At 37.6% G+C, this 23,352-nt stretch overlaps 1 protein-coding gene and 1 pseudogene across 1 annotated transcript; one reads left to right on the plus strand and one right to left on the minus strand.

Annotated features, from left to right (window-relative positions):
- Positions 1-17,837: 17,837 nt before the first annotated feature.
- On the minus strand, positions 17,838-18,764 carry LOC127194722 (putative vomeronasal receptor-like protein 4). Its single transcript, XM_051152287.1, has one exon. It carries the CDS (start codon positions 18,762-18,764, stop codon positions 17,838-17,840), a length of 927 nt encoding a protein of 308 aa, XP_051008244.1.
- Positions 18,765-20,754: 1,990 nt separating this feature from the next.
- Positions 20,755-22,584, plus strand: LOC127194167 (cellular tumor antigen p53-like; annotated as a pseudogene).
- Positions 22,585-23,352: the final 768 nt, after the last annotated feature.

Raw genomic sequence — 23,352 nt, forward strand, 5'->3', positions numbered from 1 at the left:
TATAGAGGTGGCTTCATCTTCAGACCATGGTGTAGGAATATTTCCAATATCTGAAAAAAATAGATTAAAAATCAAATTTGCAATTAACTAGACAGTGTGTATATATTACCATTCTATTTTCCTACTGATTCTTTTTTTAATAATTTAATTTTCTTTTGTGTGTTGGTATAAGCATAACAATCCTATGGACCTGCAGCTACAGACTGTTGTGAGCTGCCATGTGGTTGCTGATAATCTAAGCCAGATCCTTTGGGAAAGCAGAAATGCTCTTAAACACTGAACCGTCACTCCAGCCCATCCGTACTAATTCTTGATTGACGTGTCTCTTGAACTCTTGATGTTCCAGACTGTACATCACACCCTACATTTCTATATGCACTCCATGTATCTCCTGTACATACAGCATACTGTAGATAATAAATTCATTCACAGTCAAATCTATACACAATTCACACTATGTTTGCCTATATTTCACCTGAGTCTCATGTCTTAGAAATCCAACCCTACTGATTTAAACTGCCTCATTTATAGTTAACACCTAAAACAGTAGTGATTACCACAGAATGTTAATCAGATTTATACAACTGAACAAACTAGGTAAGGCTTGGTGGGGAAATCACAGAAGAAATACCAAAAAAAAAAAAAAATCAGGTGAATCAGTCTCGTACTCTACTATTTTACCATGCTGTATATGGCAACTATGCAGGATTTCAACTCATAATTTTAATCTCACTGTTTTAGTAATATTTTTATGTTACCTTTTCCATGAAATCTGACATCCTCAGATTCTAGAATTGAAGATGTAGATACAGCTGGAGACCGTTACTTTACTTTCACACCTATTAATTGTATAACCAATATGGTTATAAATGGTCCTAGATGGATCGCCATTCAGTTCCTGTTCCTATCCCATTTAAACCCTCTGTAAACTATAATTTAGGATTAAAGAACAAACTCCTCACTATCAACCAATCACTATTTTTTCCTTTTTCTGGGGGAGGGAAGTAAATCATCCACAGTTTCATTCCTTATGTCCTTTTTAGCCATCCATATTGTTATTTTACCTAACTACCTCCTTCTTCTGTATTTACCTCCCCCCTCCATGCCTAAGGAGCCCTGTCTTCCCATTTCCCTGATCACATACCTATACACAGCTATTCTGCTCTCTATTGCTCCCACTACAGCCCCTATCCTGGACGTGGTCCTGTTTTGCTTTCTTGGGTGCTGTAGCTACTACAGGCTACATGATCATATCTGAAGATATGGAAATGACAGCCTCCAACAAGACAGAACATGTGGCAATAAGACAGGCACTATTGTCTACACTTTATGAAGAACATGAACTTGCTGAAGAGGACCTTCATAGAACATAGAGATGCTCTTTGTGATTTTCTATTTAAAAGAGATTCTGCCAAAAAAAAAATGGGGAAAATGGTTAAGTAAGCAAGGGATAACATTTTTTTGTCTATGTTTTAAAGGTTATGAAATTCCAGGCTTAATAGGAGTCCTGTGTGGGACAGTCTGAGCTGCTGGACCAATTGGTATCAGAAGCTCTCTACAATGCTGTCCTTTTCTGATGGGTAACAGCAATAGATATATGAGGTAAAATAGTTAAATAGGGTCCTCAAAAATCTCAGAGATCTGCAGAATATGGCATTAAAGATGTTTTTACTATTCTAGAGATTCATTGACCAAAAGACAAGTTAACAACTGCCAACACCCAGCCACCTCAAAGAAAAAGACAAGCATGAAAGAACCTCTTAATGGAGTTGGCTTCAAATGTGGCAAACCCGCCACTGGAACAAATTCCTTGTTTCTGCCACAGACAGAATTCTGCCTAAAAATGGGCAAGCTTGGATACAGGCAAAATCTACAGCCAAACACTGCCAAGGCAGGTAAGAAGTCCACAATAGTTCCTGCCTCGCAACTACGTCTGTCAGATATATCGGGCCAGAATGCTAAAGATGATGCTCCAACATTATAGAGAGTGTTAGGTGACTCTTCAGGCTATAAAATGGTCTGTCATTTTTTTCCATTTTGGAAACTGCACTTCAGGTTCACTCAAGTATTTCAGTTTTATCCCTTCTCAAGTCTCTGATGGGTTAGATGATAGCTTAGTCTTTCAGTTAAGCTTAGTAGGTGAGGGGTTAAGATGTTTTTAGATCAAAATAGATGTTTTAAGTTAATAGAGATGAGATATGATAAATATTAATCTCCATTCAGAAACTTAGACCCAATGAGATAGGAAAGATGTTTACTTCAAGTTTGCCAAATACAAATAGTCAAGTCACTATGAATGTAACATTTATGTAATTCCTGATTGTCTCATAGTTCTTCCTGCTGTATATAGTTTATTTTACAAATGTGTAATAATATAAATGTATGTCTTAAAAAAGAAACATAATAAAAAATAAGAATAATTAATAATAAAAAGAGATTCTGTCCCATGCAGTGGAAAACAAGGTCTCTAGTGTTATCATATATCACCAGAACCAAAACCTTTTTACAGTTTCACTCAACAGTCTTACCTTTGGTCCTTATGTAGGTTATTTTCCCCATTTATACAGGATCAATTTATTATTGCATTAATTTAATTGAGTTATTTAAAATCAGCTTTGTGATAGAGAAATAGAATATGACTATACTGACTCAGATTTTTGTGAGAAAAATTGTCCAATTTTATTTTCAAGTTCACTTGTATATTCCACAAATATAGATGTACACATGCATGTATGTATAAAAATTAATGAACAAGTTAGTGGAATCGACCATCCTTTAACATTGCCATGAATGTGACATGATAAATTACATATTATATATCTACCTTTTTTTGCACCTAAAGAGCTTAATCTAGTAGAGGATATGGGCTGGAAAAATGAACCACTTTTAACTCTTCAGAAGAACCTAGGTTATATTCCCAGCAAAGGCATGATGGCTTGTAACCATCTGTAACTCTAGTTCTGAGTGACCCATTGCACTCTCTGACATGGCATGCTGGTTTTAAACAGACATACATGCAAGTAAAACACTCATATAAGTAAAGTAAAAGTAAATAACTACTAAATAAATAAATAAAAGCGCCCTGATAATCTTTAATACAAGCCTTGGTCTCCAACTTCAAAGAATAGTAACTTTGTCCAATTGTAAAATTGCAAATGCACACATCATATATCTGTGTAATAATTTTTATTAATTATATATCCATAATTTATTAATATAACACATGTAATATTATTATTATCAAAAGATGATAGTATAATGTGAAAGATAGTAATGTAAATTTTTCCCCAAAGGTAGTTTCTTCAAAGTTTCTACTTCCTGTCCATTGCTCTATAAATGTTTATCACATACAAAAACTGACATACCTTGTGAATCTGCAAGTGGCGTCGTCCTCTCAGGCTCACTGAAGCTGAGACTGGACCAGAATAGGTCATAGCTACAAAAGCTACAGAGTTGTTAACATATGCATGCACTGAGAAAAGCCATTTGGTCTTTTTTTTTTTTTTTAATTAAAGTGCTGAGGATTTCACATTAGTTTAAATTGTAATTTTACTTGTAAGTACTAAAACCTAGAGTGTATCCATAAACATTCATAATAGTGGAGAAGCCATCACTATTAAATTAGCCCAGATAAAGACTATGCAGTGTGCAGGCAGCTGTCTGAAGAGACCTGCAACACAAGAGACCAAGAGATGCTTTGTGCATACCTCTATGTTCTCCCAAGAAAAATCACTTTACCCCTTTATCGTCACAGTTTGGATTCTAGAACAGTCTTGTTTTATGAACTTACTTATGGACATCTTTGCCTTCTGCTTTGTGGGGATTAAGTAATCTAAGGACATACAAATATGCTACATAAAAAGTATCATTTTCATTTTAAGATTCACCATTAGTGAGTAATTACCTGAAAGCTGTTTGACCACTCAGAGAGTGTAAATGAGTGTTGTGTTGCTTGCTGTGCTTTCCACAAAGAGCAACCAGATTGTAAGTCTTCAGGAACTCAGGAGGTGAAGACCTTAGCCATGCAAGCTAGTTGTCTGGATGCCTTTATGAAAGAGATGATGACAGCCGGAATAAACATTGATCACTTATTGATAAGGAATTAATTCACAGCTATTTCCTATACACTTCAGTAGTTTAAATGCATTGATTGTTCTGTGGAAATTGAGGTCAGTGAGGGTGTAACTAGAAGCACACAGACACTGACTGGAATATTACAATCTCACACTTACTAACCAGCTCCCCTGAGATGAAGCAGCAGCAGAAGTGTCACAGTGAGACTGTGGGGAAGAAATCACACCCAGAATTTGGTCACAAGTTCCATCACTTGTGAGACTAAGTGAGACTAAGGAAACAGTAATAGCTGTAGCATAGTGTCTACCAGGGCTGCTAACAAGAATACCTGAATATCATTTTAGTGAAAAATGAGTAATTATATTAAATACACTTGTGAAATAAAGTGAACTATATGGAAAGTAGAAAATGTGTCCTCTGTTTTGCAATTGACTAGATGAGATCCATGAATCCAGCCTAGTGTACCAGTGTGGATATTTAATGTGAATTATACAAAGCAAACTAAACTTTCTATAATGCTTACAAGAATAAACTCCTATGATGTATCTTTTATGTTATTTATACTCTGTGGCAAGAAACTTGATGGCATTACCTGGCATCATTTGTATTTTCTCTCTCTCTCTCTCTCTCTCGCTCTCTCTCTTTTTTTTTTTTTTTTTTTTTTTTTTTTTTTTTTTTTGAGAATTTAATCTCTTTAATTGTCCAGTGATGTCTTTGATCTTTTTTTTTTACATTATTTTTTTTTATTAATTTATTCTTGTTACATCTCAATGTTTATCCCATCCCTTGTATCCTCCCATTCCCCCCCCCCATTTTCCCATTATTCCCCTCCCCTATGACTGTTCCTGAGGAAATTTTACATTATCTGTTTTCGAGTTTAATTTTATTATATTTGTTTCTTCTCTCTCTCTCTCTCTCTCTCTCTCTCTCTCTCTCTCTCTCTCTCTCTCTCTCTCTTCTCCCCCCTCCCTCTTGAACTTGTGATATTAACCACCTAAACTTAAATTTATTTGCCGTTTCTTTGTGAATGCATATTTTAATGAACAAATGTATTTTGTAACTATTATAGAACATGTTGGCTATTTTGACTTTAAATAATTGTATACTATTTGAGAATTGAAAATATTTTTCTCTCTGCAAACAAAATGGTTACTCAATATTGTATCAGTAACAATGATACAAGGTTCAATTTAGAAAATTTAAAATGTTAAGTTGGATTTATTTTAATTTAAACATCCAAATACCTATTGAAAATTAACAGTTTACATTTTTGTAAGAAAATTTAACATGAATTTAATAAAGAAGTGAGGTGACATTTCCAGACATTTTTGAAATATCCAGAAAAGATCTACTTAGTTAGAAATCATTGCAATAGAATAAGCAAATCTATCTAAATTTTTACAAAAAACTCATTATACCATGTAATAATTTTCTCATGTTTTATTAGGCCATGAGTAGAAAGAAACTTCTCCAAAAATTCCTGAGTATATACAGACTTACCAGAATTGAAAATAACTGATAAACACTGAATTAGTTAATATTTGTTATATGCTCTTATCTTGTTTCACTAAATTAAATGCATACAGCCAGTTAACTTAAGAAAATTATTATAATATGAAAATAAAAAAATTCAAATATATCTTAATTTATAAGTGTACTAGTGCAAACAAATAAATGTCTGTTTTGTTCTTTTTACCCTTCTAAAGCATTTCAGGTACTTTGCTACAGGTATGGAGGACTAACACATTTGGCAATACCTACATGGAACCATAATATTAGAATTACTAGAGTACACAGAAGAATACATAGTCACACATGGTTTAAATATTCCCTCTAGAGGTACTTTAACACATACATCACTGTAAAATGGTTGTTTCATTATATTTTTCATTCAATATATAATACCCATTGATGATCTTCATCCTGTTAGCCTGTCCTCTCGCTCTCTCTAGCCAGCCTTCTGCTGGGCCCTGTCTCTTTACAACAACCAACCTTCTACTGTAATATATAGTGTAATGAGAAATCACACTAAGTGAAATCTATGTTCTTTAATAGATCCTTACACTGATACGTTTATGTCTATAAGCATCTACTGTGTGATCATTATACCTTACAACTCAAAAATAATACTCAAACCACAGAATTCTCTAATCATTTTTTACAGAAAACCCTGCTTCATTCTATCACCTACTTATAGCTCACATTATTAATGAATGGTAAAAGAAATGCTCACCAGGCTGTGACTTTTACAGATATCTATTTAGAATGAGGCCCCAAAAAGTAGTTATATTATCATCTCATCTCCCTCTAGACCCATAATGATCACGTCATCTGGAGAAGGCAATTCTGACATGGAGGTTGTTACAAAGTGGCACCATCAAATGGAAAAGTGAACTTCCTGAATTCCAGGAGAACAGTGGAGTAGGATCAGCTGAGCTCTGGGTTTCCCATGTGTGAGCTCTTCTCCCCAGGCCAAACCTGCCTGTGTCAATTAACTGATGCCAATATTGTGAACAAAAAAATAAAAAGGTAAGGATAACAATATCCATTTAAAAGAAGTATAAAAACATTTTAGATTTAGATTGCAAAAGTTACACTTTCTGCTTCTTAAACATTTGTAGTTGCTTCCATACATACTTGACATTGTCTTCAGGGACTCAGATGGAAATTAACAGCTCTTTAGCTAAAATTAAAACAATGTTACATCCTCCAAACACACTTGTATGTTTGCCATACAGAAATGAGGTAATATAACTGTATTAGTGGAAATCAGGCTGTGGGGCTGGGAATGCAGCTTAGTTGGTAAAGTTCATGCCTAGAAAGTATTCTGTATGCACGACACCATAAAAGAAGTCAAACTTTCAAATTATAGGCACAGGTGAGGGAAAACATTCTTAAGTCAATGGAAAGCACAGCATTTTCAATAATATCAGAGAAGAAAACTTCCCCAAACTGAGGAAACACATAGCCGTACAAGTACTAGAAATACACAGTACACAAGAAAATGAAATGAGCAGAAACAACATTTTCCATGCTTCTTACAGTTTAAAACATTAAGTATACAGAAAAAAAAGGATTGAAAACACTAAGAGAAAACTTACATGTTACAAAGAAAACCTCATCAACAGGAAGAATGAACTTCACTAATTCCAGAAAAACAATGAACTAAGAACAGCTGATTTCAGAAGGTAAACTTTCAAAGCCAGAAGAGCCTGCAGTAATACATCCCAAGTCCTAAATGTTATCCAAGCTAATACAATGTACACAGCCAAATTAATACCATGATCGAGGAAAGAGGAACATTATTTTACTTCATAGACAACCTAAAAAATTTATATGACATAATCTAAAACTGCTTTATGCAAGAAGCATTATTTTGGGCTGAATGAGGAGTGAGCACAGAAGAGAGACTGTAGAAAAATATGAAGTGAGAATAATTAAAATATAAGGTATCCATAAGAACACCAAAAATTAACAACGTGATGGACAGAACTAAAACACACATTTTAATAATAATTTAAACATACATTTCCTTAATTCTCTACTCAAATGTCACAGACTGACTGAATGGATCAAGATAGAAATTCCATGTGTTTCCTACCTCCAAAAGACAGATCATATTTTTAACATAGGCACCACCTTGGAGTACACAGATAAACAAAATTATCCCAATCAAATGGAACCAAAAAGAAAGTCACTGTCACTATCCTAACATCTGACAAAAGAGACTTTGAACTAAAACACTTCAGGACAGATAAAGAGGTACACTTCATTCTCATCAAGGGAGCAATGACCAAAAAGGCACTACTACTCAGCAACTATGTAACAAACTCAGAGACATCCAGTTTCATATAAAGTAAATACTACAACAAGATAAAAAGACACAAATTAACATCAAACAATTATCTTTAGGTAATATTAATACCCAATAGGAGGTATGTCCTTTGCCTGAAAAGGCTTAGAAGGCTTGTGTAGTCTGTCTCTCTCTCTCTCTCTCTCTCTCTCTCTCTCTCTCTCTCTCTCTCTCTCTCTGTCTATCTATCTATCTATCTCTCAACAAGATAGACAAACTAACAAAAAGAGAAAGGGAGAGTTCAAATCAAAAAAATCAGAAATGAAAAAGGAGATATAACAACAGATATTGATGAAAACCAGAGAAACATTAGGTTGTACTTCAAAAGCCTATGTGCCACAAAATTTGAAAAGCTAAATGAAATGGACAATTTTCTTGATAGATACCATATACCGAAATTGAATCAAGATCAGGTAAAGAAATTAAATAGTCCTGTATCTCCTAAGGAAATTGAAGCGTGCATCAAAGTCTCTGCACCAAAAAAATGCCTAGGGACTGATGAAGTCAGTGAAAAATTATACCAGACCTTCAAAGAAGAGCTAATACAAATTCTCTCCAAACTATTCCACAACATAGAAATAGAAGGAACATTACCAAACTCATTCTATGAGGCCACAGTCACCTTGATACCTAAACCACAGAAAGACTCTACAAAGAAAGAGAATTTCAGACTAATTTCTCTTATGAACATTGATGCAAAAATACTCACAAACTGAATACAAGAACACATCAAATATATCATTCACCATGACCAAGTAGGCTTAATTCCAGGTATGCAGGATGATTCAATATACAGAAACCCATCAATGTAATCCATCATCAAAGCAAACTGAAAGGAAAAAAACACAGGATTATCTCCTTAGATGTCGAAAAAGCGTTTGACAAAATCTCACACCCATTCATGTTAAAGGTCTTAGAGAGAGCAGGGATAAAAGACACATACCTCAACCTAGTGAAGGCAATATACAGCAACCTATAGCCAACATCAAACTAAATGGAGAGAAACTTAAATCAATCCCACTGAAATCAGGGACAAGACAAGGTTGTTCACTCTCTCCATAGCTCTTAAATATAGTTCTGTACTTGAAGTCCTAGCTAGAGCAATAAGACAACTAAAGATCAAGTGGATACAATAAGGAAAGGAAGAAGTCAAACAATCACTGTTCACGGATTACATGATAATACACATAAGTGACACTAAAAATTCTACCAAGGGACTCCTGCATCTGATAAATGCCTTCAACAAAATGGCTGCATATGAAATCATCTCAAAAGTATCATGAGCCCTTCTGTATACAAATGACAAATGGGCTGAGAAAGAAATTAGAGAATCTTCACCATTCACAAGAGTTACAAGTAATATAAAGTATCTTGGTGTAACTCTAACCAAACAAGTGAAAGGGTTATATGAAAAAAAATTCAATTCTGGAAAGATAGACATTGGAAAAGATATCAGAAGATGGAAAGATTTTCCATGTTTGTGAATTGGGATAATCTACTTAGTAAAAATAACCATTTTAACAAAAGCAATTTACAAATTAAATGCGATTCCCATCAAAATTTCAAGACAATTCTTTTTTGGTTGGTTGGTTGGTTTTCTTTAAGACATGGTTTCTCTATGTAGCCTTGGCTGTCCTGGACTCATTTTGTAGACCAGGCTGGCCTCGAACTCACAGTGATCTGCCTGCCTCTGCCTCCAGAGTACTGGGATTAAAGGCATGCACCACCACACCCGGCTCCAAGACAATTCTTTACAGACATGAAATTCTCAACTTCATATGGAAAAAAACATAATAGCTAAAACAATACTGTACAGTAAAAGATCTTTTGGAGGATCAACCCCAGATGTCAAGCTGTATTATAGAGCAACCGTAATAAAAACAGCATGGTACTGGCATGAAAATAAGCTGGTTGATCAATGAAATTGAATAGAAGGCCCAGAAATAACTCACACACCTATGGGAATTTAATTTTTGACAAAGATAACATCTTCAACAAATGGTTCTGGTTTAACTGGATAACTACATGTAGAAAAAGACAAATAGACCCATATTTATCACCATGCACAAATTAAAGTCCAACTGGATTAAAGACTTCTTCAACTTAAAAGCAGACACTCTAAAACTGTTAGAAGTAAAAGAGGGGAAGATCCTTGACCTCATTGGCACAGAAGACAACTTCCTGAACAGAACAGCAGCAGCTCAGGCTCTAAGAACAACAATTAATAAATGGGACCTCATGAAACTGAAAAGCTTCTGTAAGGCAAAGGACACTGTCAACAGAACAAAGCAACAGTCTACAGACTGGGAGAAGATCTTCACCAACCCTACATCTGACATAGGACTAACATCCAAAATATAAAAAGTACTCAAGGAATTTAACACAAACAAACCAAATAATCCAATTAATCATCCCTTAGTCATCAGGGAAATGCAAATCAAAACTCTGAGATTCTATCTAACACCCATCTGAACGGCTAAAATCAAAATCTCAAGTGTCAGCACGTGCAGGTGAAGATATGGAGAAAGGGGAACACTCCTCAATTGCTGGTGGGAATGCAAACTTGTACAACCACTTTGGAAATCAATCTGGTGCTATCTCAGAAAATTGGGAAGAGTTCTACTTCAAGACCCAGCTATTCCACTCCTGGACATAGATCCTCCACCATGCAACAAAGATATTTGCTTAACTGTGTTCACAGCAGCTTTATTTGTAATGGCCAGAATTTAGAAACAACCCTAGCTTCCTCAAGACCCAGCTATTCCACTCCTCGGAATATACCCAGAAGATGCTCCAGCACAAAACAAGAAAATTTGCTCAACCATGTTCATAGCAGCCTTATTCATAATAGCCAGAACATGGAAACAGCCTAAGTGTCCCTCAGTAGAAGAGTGGATAAAGAAACTGTGGTACATATACACTATGGAATACTACTCAGCTATTAAAAACAAGGAATTCCCGAAATTTGTGGATAAATGGATTGAGCTAGAAATGATCATAATGAGTGAGTTAACCCAGAAGCAGAAAGACTCAAATGGTATATACTCACTTATATCTGCATACTAGCCCAAGGGGCATGTCCCACGAAAGCCTTCACTTACCAGGAAACTGAAACAGAGGGGAGGGCATCCTATTGGGACTCTAAATGAGAGACGCATGGGAGAATAGCAAAATAAAAGGATACAGAGGGTCCTAGAAACCTACAAGTAGAACAATATAATAGGCAGATTTGGGCCCAGGGGTCCCGCTCAAACTAAGGCACCAGCCAAGGACAATACAGGAGGTAAACTTTAAACCCCTTCCCAGATCTAGCCAATGGTCAGGATAATCTCCACAGTTGAGTGGAGAGTGTGATATGACTTTCTCACGTACTCTGGTGCCTCACATTTGACCATGTCCCCTGGAGGGGAGACCTGGTGGCACTCAGAGGAAGGACAGCAGGTTGCCAAGAAGAGACTTGATACCCTATGAGAATATACAGGGGGAGGTAATCCCCCTCAGGAACAGTCATAGGGGAGGGGAATAATGGGAAAATGCGGGGGGAGGAATGGGAGGATACAAGGGATGGGATAAACATTGAGATGTAACAAGAATAAATTAATAAAAAAAATAGAAACAACCTAGGTGTCCCTCAACAAAAGAATGGATAAAGCAACAGTGGTACGTTTACACAATGGAATGCTATTCAGTTATTTAAAAAAAAGAAAGAAAGAAAGAAAGAAATCTTGAAATCTGCAGGCAAATGGGTCGAACTAGAGACAATCATCTTGAGGAAAGTTAACCCAGATCCAGAAAGTTATACGTGGTATATACTCACTCATACGGGGATATTAGTCACTTAATTCAAGACTACACTACAATACAGACTAATGCACCAACCAAGGATCATGTATTATGTGGACCTAGCTCCTCTGCTCAGATGTAATACATAGGCAGCACATTCTCCTTGTGGGTCCCACCATTTAGGGAGTAGGGACTACTTCTGACATGGACTCTGACCTCCTAACATTAATCACTTCACCCTTGGTAGGGTGGCCTTACCAGGCCACACAGGAAGAGAACACAGGTAGTACAGATTAGACTTGATAGGCTGGGATCATATGTTAAGGGAAGAGTTCTCCCCTTTCTGAGGACTAGGGGAGGGATGGAGGGAGGATGGGATCAGGGGGTGATGAGGGAAGGGGCTACATTTGGGATGCAAAAATTCAAACTCCAGAACAAGCAGGTACCTTATATTACTAATCTCAATACATACTAACAGTTCTGAGACTGGCTGAGACATGAATGTCTATGCATAGACAAGGCTTCTTGTTGGTCACAGAATGCCAGGGTGAATGAAGATTTGCAGATATCTTTCTTCTGCTCATACAAAGAGCAGAGAACCAGCCTTAATTGTTCTGTGCATCCTGTAAACCTCAAACACTCATAATTTTAGGATTGTATAATGCTTGTGAGAAATTATATGTTTTCAGAACAAAAGAACCAGATACTGACACTGGATCACACCTGACAGGATTCATTCCTCTCAGCATACTGGTCTCTGATACCCTGCATCCTTCATGTTCCAGAACTAAGCACTTTGGCTGCTGTTTCTCATCAGAATAGGACAGATCCCAGGACAGCTTCACAGAAAGATTCAGATCCCAATTGGTCCAGCATTTCAGACTATCCCACATACGTCTTCTATTAACCCTGGAATTTAATGACATTTAGGAACTAGACCACAAATACGACTCCTGGTTTGTTTAACCATTTTCTCCAATTTTGTTTGGGCCCCTACAAAGTAATATTCACCCCAAATCAACTAGATGAAGCCTTAGGAAAATGATGTCCCATTTCCCCTGAGGGGGATTGGGTAGTGTCTTGGTTGCTCTTTTGGGCTGCAGATGATTATTTTTAGTGGGAGGTGGTTATAAGTTATTATTGGTCTTACTCAGAGAGAAAATGAAGTTGAACTCAGGGCTGTCTCTCTTTTCCTTTATCTTTCTTTTGTAGGTTTGGACATAGGGGTTGAAAAGAAAGAGGTGGAATATAGAAATATATCGAGATGATAGGACAAAAAGATTATTGAATATTCTCCTAAATTTAAAGCATTAATTGTTACTCACAAATAAGGTTATTTTTAATTCATTGGTATAGATATTTGTATATTGATGCGAAATATGTTTAATTTAGATACATTGGTATAGACTTCAAACTTAAGATTATTCTTCACATACTATACATACATACATGTATTCATACATACATACATATGTATATATATTTCTACTCTAATATGAAGCATTGTACCCATACAACTCAATTATAATACAAGGTTTACTTCCAGTACTTTGAAAGTGCTATTGCAGGCTGTTTAAGATAATTAAGTAATACAAGCTAATTGTTAGTTGTGTCAAGCCATGGTCATGTCAACTACTAGCCTATTTTTATCACAAAATACACATCCTGGGTTTGAAAGACAGATATGATTTATAGATATATGAGGTAAAATAGAAAAAGTCTTCAAACGCCTCAGAGACCCACAAAATATGGCATTTAAAGATGTTTTTATTATTTTAAGGAGTCTTTGACAACAAGACAGGTTAACTCCTGGCAACACCCAGCCTACCTCAAAGATTGTGAGCATCAATGAATCTTCTTATGGAGATGGCTTCATATGTGGCAAACAAGCCACCGGGCAAAATGTACTCATTTCTCCCACAGACAGAATTCTGCCTAAAAATGGGCAAACTTGGATGCAGGCAGAGTTGATGGCCAAACTCTGCCAAGATAGGGTAAGCAAGTCCTCAATAGTTCCTGCTTCACAAATGTGTATCTCAGATATACTGGACCAGTAGGCTAAACATGATGCTTCAACATTATAGAGAGTTTTGGGGAGACTTTTCAGGCGGCAAACTGTCTCTGTCATTTTTTCATTTTGGAAGCTGATAAACCTGAACTCCTTGCGTACTTAGGCAATTAATTTTATACCTTCTCAAGTCTCCGATGGGGTTGAAGTCCAGATAGTTTAGTTTTACAATTAAGCTTAGTTATTTACAAGTTAAGACGATTTTAAGTCTAGATAGATGTCTTATGTTGATAATGATGAGATATTATCGTTATTGATTTACATTTAGAATTTTAGACTCACCAAGATAGGAAAGATGTTTTATATATATAATTCCTGATTGTTTCATGGTTCTTCTTGCTGTCGGTAGTTTATGGTATATATGTGTAATAATATAAATGTATATGTAAAAATATTTTAAAGTACGTTTTTTAAAAAGAAATTAAAGACCTTCTAGAACTGAATGAAAATGAAAACTCAACATACCCAAACCAAGGAGAAACAATGAAAATGATTTTAACGGGCAAGTACATAGCACACCAATTCCTACAAAAAAAAAATGGACAGATCTCATTTTAGTAACTTAGTGACACACTTGAACTCTCTAGAACAAAAAGATAAAATCACACCCAAAAAAGTAGATGGCAATAAATAACCAAACTCTGATTTTAAATTAATAAAATACAAAAAAGTACAAAGAATCAATGAGACAAAGACTTGGTTCTTTGTGAAAATCAGCAAGATTGGCAAACCCTTAGACAAAGAGATGGAGAAGCTGATTGGTGTGTGGGTAGAAGTGGTCACTTCTTTTTTTTTTTTTTTTTTTTTTTTTTTGTCACTGCTTTGTTTTATTTTTTATAACACAGGTCCCTGTCTGTGGCTTGGGGTTAGGGTGAAGGCAGTGTTTGCTACAAGCAGATGTGTATGGTTTGGAAGGTGTGGTGATGCAGGAGGTGATAGGCTCCGAAGGCTAGCAGAAGGCACCGCTGCTGCCATAAACATTCACATGGTCTCCAGCATCAGCAAGTGATAAGGACCTCTGCTTGGTCTTGGTGGCAGTATGGCCAGGGGGCATCAATACTTTTCTCTGCTGAAGACCAGGACATAGACCATTATGGCCTCCAGGAGAAGTATGGACACTGGAGGTCTTTTCAGGAGGTCCAATCCAGGAAATGGACCATTCTTCATACAAACATCTTGATGCTGTTCAAAGCCAGTGTTATTGTGCAGCTGGGCAGCTTGTTCAGATGCTGAATCCATGTAAGCTCCAGGGTGCTGCACACCATAATGGGTAATCATCTATTTTGGGTAATGACTTATTCCTCCATCAAGTACAATTTTCTCTCACACATAACAATGCTATTAAGTGTCCACTTTTCTCATTCTCTTTCCTACTGGCTCTTCCACCCAGTTCTCTCAAAGAGTCTTCTGGAAGAGTTGTGAAAAGGATAGATGGACCTGGTGGGGAGAAAAACTCAACAAGAAGACCCAGAGAGTCAACTATCTGAGGACCATGGTGACTCACAGAAACTGAACCACCAATGAAAGAGCATGCATTGACTTGACCCAAATCTCCTATATACATGTAGCATAACAGCACCTGGGACTTCATGAGGGTCACCCTATCTACTAGAGTAGGGACTGTCTGTGACATGGACTCTGTTTCTAGCTTTTGTATTGCTTTCCCCTAGTTGGGCTGCCTTATTGGGCCTCAGTGGAAGAGGGTGCTCTTGGTCCTGATGTAACTTGGGATACTGAGGTTGGTTAGTTGGAGCATCCCCTTTTTTTGAGAAGAAAGGGAGGAGCAAAGGGGGAAGAGGGTGGGAGTGTGGGACAGGGAGGAGAGGAGAAAGGGATTACAATAGGGATGTAAATTGAATAAAAATTAAAATAAAAAGAAGTGGTTGTGAGCCTAGCCTTTAACGACTGAGCCATCTCTCCAGCCCAGCCAGAAACCATGTAGAAGCTCAGGACGGTGCTTCTGATAACTCTGAAGGGCAAAGAAGCTACTCTTACACAGGTATTGATTAATGCAGATGTAGAGTTCAGAAAGAGGAACAATCAAGATTTCTGTGAAAAGCCCTACCTCCACCTCAAAATACCCCCAAAGTAACATCCTAAAAAGAAAGCCATAAAAGATAATTCTTAAAATTTTTGATTGGGCCAGTGAAATGTAGCTTTGAACAATTGTTGGTTTCTCATGGGGTTCAAGATGGAGAAGGGCTCAGATTTCCTTAGAGTGCTAGCCTATGGGTATTTGACCATGCATCAGGGAGTGTATGGACAATAAAAATTGCAGTTTGGTATCAGTTAGGAATAGAACTACTTCAAGATGCTGTTATAACACTATTGGGCATACACTCAGTGGACACTTCATCCTACTTTTTATTCATAATATCCAAAAATTGGAACCATAGGTGGCCATCAGCAGGTGCCTGAGTAAATAAAACAGGGCACATTTACATAATAGAACATCACTCAGCCATTAAGAATAATAAATGTTGTAGATAAGAAGGTAAACCTAATAAAACATCATTCTAGGTGATGTACCCCAGACTCAGAAAGACATAAGTGGTATCTGATTGCTTATATGTGGACTTTAGCTATTAAGACATGGATAAGCAATCCATAATCCATATCACCACAGAGGTTAGGTATTGAGTAAAGGGAGGTGGGGAAGAATGGTGTCACTAGGCAGGGAGAATAGAATAGATCCTTATGGATCAATGAGGGGGCCACAAAATGGGAAAGGAGAAAGAGATAAAGAAAGTGAATTCAGGGAAGGACAGCTAAAAATAAGGAACATTGGAGACATTATATGGAAACGTAACACAGTACAGCTTCCTAAAATATATACATATACAGAGGCAATCTAAATGAAGTCACCAAATAACATGAGAGGCAGAACCCCAAATGAAATCTCTCTTCACTAAATGAAGCTTCCAGTACCAAGAATCTGTTAACTCTAATTGAATTGTTGGCCAAAAAGTCTCCATGGAACATCCAAACTACCAAGGGTATTGTCAAGGTTGTTGTTTGCTCTCCACAAAGGGATGGTAAGACACTATTACTGAAGACAACACTTACACAACTCATTGAACATGAAACTTTTGAGCTGGAGACTGTCAAGAGCTTTCAGCCCTATGGATCAGAGTTCCTGGTACTGGAAGGTATCATTTGTACTACATAAGAAGAAAGTTAAACACCAACCCAGCCTAAAGCACCTCAGTCTATAATGGTGACTTACTTGCAAGATTTGCTTGTGCAATAGTGGCACAAAGCTTGCTGAAGTAACCAACCAATCTCTGATTTGATTTAAAGCATGTACTCCAGAGATAGAAGCCATACCCAACACTTCTTGTGTTGTCAAGAACCCAAGACTAGATAGGCCAGGGACCAAGGAGAAAACCAAATACACATCATGTGTGTATATAATTTTTATTTGCCAATAATATTTCATTAAATATAGATGAAATAAAGTGTAAATAAACAGGAATATGAATATTTATATTAATCTCATTGAGTACATTTATAAAAATAACAATTTTTTAATTTACATTATTTTTATGATACAGAGAAAGTTTAATTTGTAAACAGGATTAAAGCAACAATTTAAACTACTTTTGATGACTAACAGTAAGGCTCAAAGTGTCACTATCAGAAAGAAGCTTCTTTTGAATCACCTCAGTGTCAAGAACACTTTTATTATATTAAGGAAAAAAATAGAGTAAAACAATTCATGTGGAAATAGCAACTTATGGTGTACAACAAGTAAGAACTTCACAGTGCTTGGCAGCAAAAAACAAAAAAAAAAGATGGATATATGTATTGCCACAAATTTTATTTAAATCATCTAAAGAATCTTGCTCTGCTAAACAATTGAAGTTTAAAAAAGAATCTGTAATTTAGAAAATCAAACAATAACTAGGACTACACCAGCATGACAACAACATCCATTGGGAACTCCAGTTCCAGGGGATCCCATGACCTCCTCAAACCTCTGTGAGTAACAAGAATGCACACATGGGTACATGCTGATACAACACTTGTACATATAAATAAAAATAAAATTTTTCTTTTTTAAAAAATCTGGTACCTCTTTGACCACAGGCTTTTCACCACATTGATTATTCTATTATCAGAACTGATTTGTACCAAAGGAGTAATTGTGGGATAAACATTGATCACAACCTTCTGAAGAGTCAGGATGACTGGGTCGTACATCCATAACAGGGCTGAGGTGGATGAAATGGTGAAGTCCACCCAGTATGTGACCAAAAAGAAAACCACCAGCAGCAAGATGGTCTGGGTGGCCCTTTTCTCAGGGGATGCTCTCAGGTGGCTGATGCTATGAAGATGCTTGCATTGCCTCTGATGTCTGAACAAGATAATCACCTTGTATGTGCTTGTGGTCAGCATGACTCCTACAAGAAACACATCTCTGGAGGTTGTCACTGTTAAAAGAAATCCTCTGATGATGTAGTTCATGGGGAAGAGGGAGCAGGATTTAGTGACCTTCATCTGATTGGTCTCACTCACATTGGTAAAACCACCAACATAGAAGAACATTCTACTACTGAGGGACAAATTGAAGGCCCAAATATAGAAGGAAGCACTGATCATATATTTTTTCAGTTTATGTTTATATTTTGCCAACAAAGAGGTACTGGGACTGATAGTGACAGCCTGGAACACACTCAGGAGGCAGGTGATGCAGATGGAGAGGCCTCTCATCACCCTGTGTATGTAAAATGTTGTTTTACATTTGAAGTCATTCTCAATGTTCAGTGACTCAAATATGTCTGTAAGCCAAATAACCCTTCCAGTAAGGACCATCATTATGTGAACGAAGGCTAGTTGGCAGGAGATCAAGTCCATAGGCTTAGGTCTATGACCTAGGGTTATGAAAGTATAGAAAAAAAGAAGAAACATATTGGCTAAGACTCCAAGCCCAGCTTGTAATAAAAAACACTCTTTAATGAGGGCATAAGTGAGAAATGTATTCATCTTCAGACCATAGTGGAAGAATATTTCTTATACCTGAAAAAAATAGATTATACATCAGATTTGTAATTCCCTAGGCAGTATATCTATATCGTCATTCTATTTTACCTACTAATTTTTGACTAATCAGTATCATTAACTTTTGATATTCCAGACTATACAAAACAGCCTATCCTCTATATGCTATATGCTTATCTCCTGTGTGTGTGTATATATATATATATATATATCATAATGTATAGAATAAATGCATTCACATTCAAATATGTACACAATTCACATTTTGTCTACCTGTATTGACCTAAGTCTCAGGCCTAAAGATTTCAATCCTACTTGTAGATTTCTAGGACCCTCTGGATCCTTTTATTTTGCTGTTCTCCCATGTGTGATACGACTTTCTCACGTACTCTGGTGCCTCACATTTGACCATGTCCCCTGGAGGGGGAGACCTGGTGGCACTCAGAGGAAGGACAGCAAGTAGCCAAGAAGAGACTTGATACCCTATGAGAATATATAGGGGGACGTAATCCCCCTCAGGAACAGTCATAGGGGAGGGGAATAATGGGAAAATGGGGGGGGGGAGGAATGGGAGGATACAAGGGATGGGATAAACATTGAGATGTAACAAGAATAAAAAAAAATAAATAAATAAAAGTAGTTTGATGCAATAAAGAAAAAAAAAAGATTTCAATCCTATTGGCTTAAATTGTCTCATTTTTATTGTTAATATCTAAAATAATAGTGATGAGCACAGAATGTTCATCACATTTATACAACTGAACAAAGCTATGTAAGTCTTGAGGGGGTGAGAATCAGAGAAGAAATACAAAAAAATCAGGTGAATCAGTCTCATATTCTACCATTTTACTATGCTTTATATTGCAACTATCCACGATTTCAACTCATAATTTTAATGGAATCACAGTGAAAACTCATGATAATCTCACGATATTAATCATCAAAAAAATCTACCATCATATTTATGTTACTTTTTCCATGAAATCTGACATCCTCAGAATCTAGAATTGAAGCCATAGAATCAGTTGGAGACCATTACTGTACTTTCTACATCCTATTAATTTTATAACCATTATGATTATAAAGTGTCCTCAATGGATCCCAGTTTAGTTCCTATCCCTATGCCATTTAAACCTACTGTGAATTCTAATTTAGGATTAAAGAACTAACTCCTCGCTATCAAGACAAACACTATTTTTTCCTTTTTTGTGGAGGAGGGATGTAAATCATTAACAGTATTATTCCTATGTCTTTTTTAGCAATCCAAATCATTGTTTTACCTAACTTCCTCTCACTATCTTCTCTACCTCCTGCCTCCCCACCTAAGGAGCCTGTTTTTCCCATTTCCCTGATCAGATACTTGCATGCTGTCATTCTGCTCCCTATTGTTCCCACCACCTCACCTATCCTGGCAATGGTCCCATTTTTGCTTACTTGGTTTCTGTAGTTACTACAGGCTACATAACCACATCTGAAGATAGGGATCTCAGAGCCTCCAACAAGATAGGACATGTGACATTAAGACGAGTACTATTTTCTACACATTATGACAGACATGAACTTGCTGAAGTTGACCACATAGTGCTGTTGTTTGGGAGTTTCTGTTTAAAAGAGATTCTGTCCCATGCAGTGGAAAACAAGGTCCCCAGTGTTACCACACATCACCAGCACCCAGACATTTTTACAGTTTCATTCAATGGTCTTATCTTTGGTGCTTATGCAGATTATTTTGCCCAGTTACCAGAATCAGTTTATTATTGAATTAATTTAATTAAGTACTTTAAAATCAGCTTTGTGATAAAGAAATAGAAAATGACTATACTGACTCAGATTCTTGTGGGGAAAAGAGTATCCAAATATATATTCATGTTCACTTGTATATTCCATAAATATGGATACACACATGCCTGTGTGCATAAAAATAATGAAGAAGTTAGTGGAAGAGCCCATTCTATAGCATCCCCACAAATATGACATGATAAATCACACATTTTATATTTACAAGTTTTTGCACCTAAAGAGCGTAATCTAGTAGAGTACATTGGTTGGAAGGATGAACTAGTGGTTAAGAGGACTTTTAATTCTTGTGAAGGACCTGGGTTAGATTCAGAGCAATGGCATGGTGGCTCATAATCATTTGTAACTCTAGTTCTGGGTGATTCATTGTCCCCTCTGACATGGCATGCTGGTGTTACACAGACATAGGTGCAAGTAAAACACTCATGTGTAAAATAAAATAAGTATTAAAAAAAGTTCCCCTACAATACTTAACTCAAGCTTTGGTCTCCAAATTAAAAGATCAGTAGCTTTCCTAGAGCCTGAATTCACTGCAGATAGCTACTAGGATTAAGGGTACCTAGCGTCTGGCCTGAATCTACTTCCCAGGAGGGTAACAGGCTTCCCTGAAGACTGGCAGCCTGGCTGATTTCTTGGACAAGGCCGTGGAAGAGCTACAGCTGGACCTCGGCACTGAGCCCCTCTGAGTCAGGAGATACTTTCAGACTTGCGGAAACTACTTCCTCCAAAGAACCTTCTGTCCACCTTCCTGCCATCTGATTCCATGGAAGGTCTGGCCCTGTCCCAGGATGTTACCAACTGGTTAGAAGACCCAGATGAAGCCCTCCAAGTGTCTGAAGCTCCTTCGGCAGAGGACCCTGTAATTGAGGCTCCTGCACCAGTGGCCCCAGCACCAGTCCCTCCCTGGCCTCTGTTATCTTCCTTCACTTCCCGAAAACCTTCCAGGGCAACTATGGTTTCCTTCTGGGCTTCCTGCACTCAGGGACAGCCAAGTCGACCATGTGCATGCACTCCCCTCCCCCTCAATAAGCTAGTTTGCCAGCTGGCAAAGACAATGCCCTGTGTAGCTGTGGGTCAACTCCAAGTTGCCACCTGGCGACCATATCCCTACCATAGCCATCTACAAGAACTCCCAGTACACGACAGAGTTTTTTTCTTGTTGTTTGGTTTGGTTTGGTTTGGTTTGGTTTTTGTTTGGCTTTTCTTGTTTGTGTTTTGTTTTGTTTTGGTTTTTGGTTTGGTTTTGGTTTTTCGAGACAGGGTTTCTCTGTGTAGCCTTGGCTGTCCTGGACTCCCTTTGTAGACCAGGCTGGACTCGAACTCACAGTGTTTTGCCAGCCTCTGGCTCCTAAGTGCTGGGATTAAAGTCGTAAGCCACCACTCCTGGCCAGAAGTTTAAGACTCTGCCCTCACCCCAAGCGCTGCTCCTATGATGATGGGCTGGCTCCTCCCCAGCATCTTATCCGAGCAGAAGACAATTTGCACGCTGAGTATGTGAATGACGGGCAGACTTTTCAGCACAGTGTGGTTGTACCATATGAGTCACCGGAGCACAGCTCTGACTGTACCACCATCCACTACATTCTTGAACTGCCGGCTCAGTCTTACCATCATCACACTAGAAGACTCCAGTGGGAACCTGCTGGAACGGAGGAGCTTTGAGGTTCCTATTTGTGCCTGTCCTGGGAGAGACTATCTTACAGAGGAAGAAATTTCTGCAAAAAGGGAGAACATTGCCCATATCTGCTCCAAGTGTGCACTGCCCACCGGTATGAACTCTCCCCAGCCAAAGAGTAAACCAATTTATGCAGAGTATTTCACTCTTAAGATCCGTGGGCATAAACATTTAGAGCTATTCTGAGATCTGAATGAGGCCTTGGAATTGAAGGTTGCTCAGGCTGCAATGGAGTCAGGAGGCAGCACTGCTCACTCCAGCATCTTGAAGAATAAGGACAAGTCTACTCACAAGAATCTCATGATCAAGAGAGAGGAGACTGATTCAGACTGACATCCTCTACTTCCTGTCCCCACCGGAAAGCTCCCACCCCCAGCCTTCCGTTCCTGCCATTTTATGACTTGGGTGCTTGAACCGCCTCCTGGGTCTGGTCATCACTGATAACTGGGGAGGGTAGTAGGATGCACCAGCTTAGCTCTTAAGACTGCCTATGAGGAGAGGCTTGAAGAGAGGATGAAAATTCTCATAGGTGGGGTTGGAGTTTATAGTCAGCCATATGAAGTGGTGACACTCCATGCATTCTGTCTGCCTTTACTTTCTTCAGACTTGAATAGGTACACCTATAAAATGTAGACCAGCATACCTACTTCTCAGGGTTTGTTGTGAAAGCTGAAGAAGTAATGTTTGTCTCTTCCACTGCCTTTTCTTACCTTGTCCATAAGACTCAGCCCCTTCTGGGAGTGCTGGTTCATGGTCCAGGTCCGGGAATGGGTTGGTAGTTGCCAGGTCTCTGCTGGCCCAGCGAAATTCTATCCAGCCACTTGCTGGCATTTAAAATGAAATGTCACCCCAGCCCACAGCTTGTAAGATTCTATCTTTGGCTCTCATAGGGTTCATATCCACCAAGACCCACTTTCTTTCACTCTGTGCTCAGGATCAGTTTCTTCCAACTCTGCAAAGCCTGTCCACATTTACTCGTTGCCCCTATCCCTTCTCCCTTTTTATATCCTTTTTATGTCAATTTTGGTTTTTACAATAAAATTTTGTTATCACTTGTAAAAAAAGAAAAAAGAATAGTAGCTTTACTCCAATTTTAAAATT

This window comes from Acomys russatus, chromosome 10 (genome assembly GCF_903995435.1).
Source record: "Acomys russatus chromosome 10, mAcoRus1.1, whole genome shotgun sequence".
NCBI lineage: Eukaryota > Metazoa > Chordata > Mammalia > Rodentia > Muridae > Acomys > Acomys russatus.

Excerpts from the sequence above, each read along its gene's own strand:
- LOC127194722 (XM_051152287.1), bottom strand. The coding sequence starts at position 18,764 with ATGAATACATTTCTCACTTATGCCCTCATTAAAGAGTGTTTTTTATTA.